The sequence below is a fragment of the Lepidochelys olivacea genome (assembly GCF_965140295.1).
Source record: "Lepidochelys olivacea isolate rLepOli2 genome assembly, chromosome: 15".
Classification (NCBI taxonomy): Eukaryota; Metazoa; Chordata; order Testudines; family Cheloniidae; genus Lepidochelys; species Lepidochelys olivacea.
In genome coordinates, this window is record NC_140425.1 from 21,980,104 (window position 1) to 21,987,703 (window position 7,600).

The 7,600-nt window shown below is 53.8% G+C and overlaps 1 protein-coding gene across 1 annotated transcript in view; it reads right to left on the reverse strand.

Moving 5' to 3' along the window:
• Positions 1–1,355, reverse strand: part of MMP17 (matrix metallopeptidase 17) — a 108,294-nt gene extending 106,939 nt beyond the window's left edge. The window contains exon 1 of the mRNA XM_084649326.1: positions 899–1,355. Within this exon, the coding sequence (XP_084505452.1) occupies positions 899–1,033 (135 nt within the window). The 5' untranslated portion in view covers positions 1,034–1,355. The remainder of the gene's footprint in view (positions 1–898) is intronic.
• Between the last annotated feature and the right edge of the window lie 6,245 nt (positions 1,356–7,600).

The following is a 7,600-nucleotide window of genomic DNA, read 5'->3' on the forward strand; positions in this document are numbered from 1 at the left end:
GGACAGTTCCCAGCCTGCCACGAAAGACCTTTCGGTTCATAGCTTTATCGCTGGAACAGAGCAAGTCCCTGGGATAGATCATAGCACAGGAAGCATGGCTGCAAAAACCAGCATGTATTTTGATAGAGCATTTCAACTATTTGGATCTGACGTGTAGTAGGACCCACTGAGAAGCATGACCAGTCTCTACAGAGATTCAGCTTACTCGGGGATTTTCCTAGTCGGAATACATATTTTCAGGATTATTATTTGGTGGCTGGAGTTTATTTACGTATTTTAATCCCAAACCAGAACAGTCTCTCCTTGCAGAGCCGGAGAGTCCAATGTCAATCTTAGTCATACCTTGCTTTCAAAATTCCGTGCAGGCTACTAATATTAATGGACCAATATATCGGTGGGGCGCAGAAACTGGAAACAAGTGATTGATTTCAGCTTCCAGACCTAAAACTTGCAGGGGGTGGGGGAAGGAATCCAGCTTCCTTTGCAGCTTCTGAGGGGAGAGGCAGCAAAGGAGCTCGGTTGGCAAGCTGCACCATGATCCCCAACCTCCAACAGCCATGGTGAGCCCTTCGGGGGGGGGGGGGGGGACACAAAGAAACGCTGCTCCTCCGGCCCTAAGCTAACCAGGGTCCCTCCCCAGCACCAGGCTCCTTCCTCCCGGGAAACAGAGGCGAGTCTACGCTCCACGGTACAATGGGTGCTCCAAGAAACAAGCAGCCTATTCCCCAAGAGGCTTTTTAACCCCGCACTGGACCACCCCAGCCCCCCGGCAGGACAATCCCTCCTCTTCCCCCTTGCAGCCTTTGAGAAGGAGCCGGGCTTTGGGAGAGGAGGGAGGGATGCCCACGCTGCGCGACGGGGGCAACGGGAAGGGGGACCCCGTGTGGACGCCACTCACAACGCCCAGGTTCAGGTCATCGGCCGTCGGGGTGGGCGCCGCGGAGGCTTCCTGCCAAGCCAGCCAGACGGCGATGGTCAGCAGCATTTCCCGGGGAGCCGCGCTCTGCCTGGCGGCCGCGGGCCACAGCCGCATCCCTCCTGGTCCCGCGCCGCCCGCCGCTCCCCAGGCAGGAGGCGACGCCGGGCTCCGGCGATCGGCGGGGGCAGCGAGGCGGCGGGCGGCATCCGAGCGCGCAGCAGCCGCCGCCGCCGCCGCCTCCTCCTCCTCCCCGGGCTCCAACTTTCCGGGCTCCCGCCGCCGCCCTCCAGCCCGGGCGGGCAGGCGGGCGCTTTCCCCGCGCTGCAGCCGGACCCGCGGTTCAACGCCGGCTCGGCTCGGCTCGGCTCCGCGCCTCCCTCCCCGGGGCAGCGCCGCGGCCACACGCCCGCCGCCGCTCCGCTCCGCAGCCCGGCCGCCTCTGGCCGCGGCCCCAGCCCGCCAGCCTCGCAGGGAGCGGGGGGCGGAGCCGCTCCCGGGGAAGGGGCGGGGCGCCGGGGCATTGCGGGAGGGGCGGGGGGCTCCGCCCGCGGGGCGGCGCGGGACAGGCCCGCAGCGGCACTCGAGGGCCCCCCGGGCCGGGCCGGGCCGGGGTGAGGACACAAACCGCGGAGGGCAACCCCGGCCCGGGGAGCAAAGTCCGACGGAGGGGCGGGGGACCCACTCTGCTACCCTTGGAAGTAGCCCCTTGGCGGGGTCACGTCTGTCCTCCGTACCCCCAAGTCTCGCCGACTGGCACACGCTGCGCCCACCAGATAACTGCAGCGCACCTGAGCAAGGAGGCGGCGGATTCTGCCGGCGACCAAGGCAACCCGCCTGCCCCCGAAGGTGCTACCCGCAGGCCCTTGAGCCGTCAGCCGGGCTCCGAAGAGAAACTCCCCCAGCAACTTCCCTGCACTCCGGGGGGGGGGGGGGATCAAGCTGCGCTTGGCTGGGGGTTAGGGGCTGAGGAGATCCCAGCTCAGGTCCTGGTGCCCACCCGCTTCCTGCGTGACCTTGGGCCCGTCGTGGGATCCAGGGCCCGCTGCAGTGGTCTTGCCCTTGGCTTCAGGGGACTGGGCCCCCGGGGTTTTCATCTCCGCATGCCTCCATGCACCCTTTGTGGACCGAGACTAACACCCCTTCCTTGGCCTGTCTTGTCTCTACAGAGGGAGAGATCTTTGGGGCAGGAGCTGAGTCTTCCTGGGGGTTTGGGCAGCACCTAGCGCACGTGGGGCCCCACGATGTTCTGGTGTAGTGTAACCCTTCTGCCCCTCAGAGGTGGCGGCAACAAGGGCCAGGTTCAGGATCTAGGGGTTCCCTTTCAATAACACAATGCAAAACTGGCTCAAGCCCCCACCCAGTGACAATTACATACCCCCCCCCCCGGCCGCCTCTAGGAGGCAATACTTCCCCTCTCGCAAGCACAGAGTCTGAGAGTAGCAAAAGCCTTTTAATAAAGGAGGGAAACAATGCAGCATTATGCTGGGGAAACACCACAAACAGGATTCATAGCACCAACCATGAGCAAAAGACCCACCCCCCCAAGTAAGTTTGGCAGTGTCCTTTTCCCCTCAGGGTCTTAAGTTCAGCAACCCAATAGTCACCCTCCCCCTCTGTCCTTGGTCAGTGCAGCAGCCCAGAGTTCAGAAGTTCATCTGCAGAGTTTACCTCCCAGCCTGGGTGGAAATGGAGGGAGGTGGGGGGGGGGCATCTTACATGCTCTGCTGCTCGGGTCGACGGCTGAGTGCCACAGCTCTCAAGGGGCTTCTGCTGCAGTCTTCCCCCCCAGCTGCCCTGCTATCCGCTCTGCGCCTCTCCGCTAGCTGTCCCCTCCACCAGCCACCTGCCTATCCACTCGGAGTCACTCTCTGTGCTAGCCACCCTGCTGTCTACTCACCAACTTGTCTTCAGCCCCCCCCCAACTTAACACAGCTCTCAGTGATCTCAGCTATTCAGTGATCGCAAGCTGCTAGTAGGGGAGCCTCGGTGCTGGTGCACCATTAGCCCAAAGCAGACCTGCTGCTTAAACCCAGGTATCAGTGATTTCAGCTCTGCCGCATGCAACAAGACTCCTAATAGAACCAAAATTAGCTCCGTTATTACAGAGTGAAGAGATCAAGGTAACATTTCAGGCCTTCAGAAGGGACCAACACTGCAAAGTACACATACCCATTGCTAACTTCTCTCAATTTACTGGGTTTTGGAACCCATGTCCCTTGCCTAGCAAAGGCTACTTAGTTGAGGGCGAGTCCCTCCATCATAAAATGCCAAGTACAGTTCTACTGTCCTTGATTCACATAACAAGGATAACAAGCCTTTATTACTCTTGCCCCAATAACAAAGAAACTGGAGATCCCACAGCAGCCAAAGTGACCATCTGGGTAAGCCGTCCATCATGCTAGGCAGGGTGGGTGTGCCCATGTAAACGAGATCAGCCCCTGAAGTCCTTTCCCACAGCTGACCACTAGATGTCAGGGTAGAGCTCATTCTGACTCTGCTTACAGTAGTAATAATGATAAGCCTGGGGAAGCGCATTGGCTGCCGCTGGGAGCGGAGCGAGGAGTGCCAGGAGCTGGGAGTCCTAGTGCCGCAGATCAGGACCAACGACAACACCATCGTCACCCCGAGTGCCAGGGGCCTGCTGGAGAGGACCCTGAAGGCAGCCATCCACTCACTGTACATGGAAACCCTGAAGCGTAAACCGGACCAGGGTAAAGCCTTCGAACTGACCAGCAAGTGGGACACCAGCAACCACTTCCTCGCCGGGGGCGGCTTCACCCGTTTTGCCAACTGGCGGGTCATCCACCGTGCCCAGCTCAACTGTGTGCCGCTCAACGGAGCCGTCTGCCGCGGGAACCGAGACAAGCGTTGCAAGAAGTGCGGCTACTCCAACGAGACCCTGTCCCACGTCCTGTGCAGCTGCAAGCCCCACTCCAGAGCCTGGCAGCTGCGCCACAACGCCGTCCAGAACCGCCTGGTGAAAGCCATCGCATTGCGCCTGGGGAGGTCACTGTGAACTGCGCCATTCCTGGTACTGACAGCCAGTTGCAACCTGACGTGGTAGTCACCGACGAGGCCCAGAAAAAGATCATCCTTGTCGACATCACGGTCTCCTTTGAGAACAGGACCCCGGCCTTCCGCAAAGCCTGAGCTCGTAAGCTGGGAAAATACACCCCTCTGACCGACATCCTGAGAGCGAAGGCCTACGAGGTGCAGATGGATGCCCTGATCGTCAGAGCCCTGGGCACTTGGGACCCCTGCAACGAGCATGTGCTGCGGACCTGTGGGATGGGTCAACGCTACGCATGGCTCATGAGGCGCCTCATGGTCTCGGACGCCATCCGATGGTCCAGGGACATCTACATCGAACACATCACCGGCCACTGACAGTACCAGGAGGTGTGAGCCGGTACGACCTCGTGCATCCACTATGGGAAAGGGACTGAGAGACTTTTTCCATTGGACCATATGAACTGGAACCATAAACTCACCGAACATTAAATCCCACGAAATGAGGGTAAATCCATCCTCATCATCGTACCCACTCATTATACTCCACACCTGAACATAGCCATTATATGGACAACATATCCCCATATCTCAATGTCTGTACTTTGACCCGTTAAACTTTTACCCCCAAACGGGGAGATTGCAGATGATGTATTCCTTGCGCCACCCATTCCTAAACCGAAGTTCGCACCCCTTGATAATCTGTACCTTATTCCCTGATAACCAGAAACTTCTATGCTTAAACTCTGTACCATTTTCTTTTTACTTCAACATCATCTTAATAAAATTATTAAATCTGTTTGGGGCATTTGTCCCACTGGGTATTGTGCAGAGAAAAGATTCCATGGAGGAAAGGGGGTGGATTAGAGAAGCACCATATAAAACCTGTATTTATCCCTGTTTCTGCCCAGAGAGAGACAGTGAGAGACCAAGATAGAAAAATGTTCAATGCTGGATATGCAAGGTCTCATTTTTATGTCATCTACAGCCCTGATCATGGAGTTTGTACTTATTAGTAAATAATGAGTTGCCTTGTTACCTATCAGATAAAAGCGATCATATAATTTCTTGGGAGATGGCATAGTCCAGCAGTGAGGGTATCATGCTGACAGTCAGGCCACCCACATTCCAGCCCTGGCTCTGCTACTGGCCTGGTGGGTTACCTTGGGCAAGTCACTTTCCTGCTGTGCCTCAGTTTCCCATCTGTAAAAAGGAGGAGAATGGTACTGACCTTCCTTTGGGATCTACAGCTGAAAAGATTAATATACAAAGGAAAGAGCCTGCTAGAAAAGGAAGATCCGTTCAGTACCTTTCAAACATCCCAGTGGTTCATTTCCAAAGCCAGCTGTTTACAGCGGGTATGCCTGTCTGGGGTGCAGAGGTGAGGAAAGAAGAACAGGATTTGACTCTCCCAGAGGGAGAGTAACTTAAATCAGAACATGGGATGGCCTCTCACTTAGATTTAACAGCTTCTGTTTTCTCTCTCTAGACAAAATGAACCATCCATATTTCTGATGCACATGTACAAATTAATTTTAATAATTTAAATTCTTGCAGGGCAGGAGATACTTGCTCCAGGCTAAACTCTTAAAGAGTCTTTTCAGCATCACTCTCGGCCTTGGATCTGCTTTCTTTTCCACTCTTCAGTATCAGGGCCCTGAGCGCTGACAACCCACAGACAATGCTCTGAACTGCTGCAGTGCTGCGAACGGCTGCACACATCCCTCCCTGTTCAGGACTTCCCTTCTTTAGCGAGAGGAACAGTTACAAAACCATCAGGTATCCAAAATATACAGCCTGAGCCAAAGCCCGCCGATGTAAATGGAAAGTTTCCTGCTCGCTGGAGCGGCCTCCCTGTACTTTTCCATCCATTTTCATTTCTCATCCAAGGACATAGACCATGGAGGCAGCACCAGGGTTATGGCCCAAGCACTGTTAAGTAGGTAGCATCTCCTTATGCTTTGGTTCCTCTCCCTGTTAAATAGCTCAGCATTTCTACAGGGCTGCAGGCCCCATTTCTGGCTGAAGGGGACACTGGTGAGATTTCAGTTCTTGGTTAGTGGATGAGCTTGCGGGTGTCACAGCCCCCATATTCTCTACCTTCTAGGCCCATGTGGTTCTCTTTACTGCAGTTTGTTCAACCCAACTGTGGGCCAAGGTCTATACCCCTGCTCTCCTACTTAAAGTCTGCATAAGCGTCCGGCAGACTGTCTGCCCAGGGGGGTGAAATTTCACCTGACATGACGAAAAAAGGGCACTAAATAATAGGCCAACAAAGTGTCTGCTCCTCTTCCTATTGAAGTCACTGGAAGCTTTTTCATGGACGTCAGGCCCACAAACTCCAGCTCTCTAACTTAGCAGAAAGCAGATTCCCATGGGAATATTTAGAATACATCAATAATAATAATAATCAAATACCATGAAAGATGCTTTATCACATACACCGACTGGATCATGCTAGCAAAGCTCCCAGTCTTTCAAAGCCTCTAAACCAATGAAGTCAGTTTTTAATTTCTGACCCAGAGACAAGTTACTAGGTCTGAACACAGAGAGTTTACAGTTTACTAGGTCTGAACTGGAGCGCTGCACTTTGCTGTTGTTTCAACATGCACCGCACCTCGGTCCAACCTCTCAACTCTGCATCACCCCCAGAGAGTAGCAGAGTCTGTGTGTGCAGTCCATCTCAGATTGGCTTTGGTTTCATTGTGACAAATGGATTGTCCCAGTAAACAGTGGCAGGATTTTACAGCTTCTGCAATGCATTTTCCCTGGGAGCCTGCCTTACTCTTAAAGGGATAGATGGTACTGTTCACCCTGAGATCTCCAGATTCTGCCGGTTCAGGATGGAATGCTGCAGGGACAAAACAATGGTGTATATCAATATGATACCTTTGATGCATAGAGGGATCACTGAAATGCAGCCACTTCTGGGGGAGAAGGGCAGCAGCTAGCAGCTGGGACCAGTGCAGTGCTGTGGAGATGGAGAGAGGGAATCTTGATCAAGAGGGTAAAAAAAAATGCCATGGGGTATTTAATTTCCATGTCAATATACTGAATCTCTGGAGTGCTAGCATCCCTCCCCACTAGTGAACTACACCGAACTCACTGGGCCTGCTCATCGAAGTCAATGGAGCTATGCTGATTTACACCAGCTGAGGATCTAGCCCACTATATCTACCTCAGAAGGGTGCAGGGCTCAGTTGACCCTGTTAGGATTCAGACCCATGGTTGCCAGGAGTCTAGGAGTTTCAAGGGCTTTTCTTGCTAAAACAAAGTCCCAACCCTCAGTCTTTATGCCATTAGCTTCAATAGATTTCTAAATAAAGACAAATCTATGGTGCATTAGGTTCTAGCCTGTTCTGTATTCTAATGTCTCCATTTCACATTCCTCTAATTATTATTTTGGAAACTTGCCTAAATCTTTTTTACTACATTATGGTTCTCCTTTCCCCACTGTCTCTCTTTCGGCGCCTTTTCATTTTTATCTGGTACCATATGTCTCTTCCTTGTGTTATTCTCTTTGAATCATTCTTTCCTCCTCCTCCTTCCTTTTACTCCATATCCTTTCCTTCCTTCTTGCCTCCTGCTGCCCTTCTCCTGTCTCAGCTCTTCCTTTCTGTTGATCTCTGGGGATAGCTATGCTTCTCAAAGCCAATAATTTTAGCAATAGAC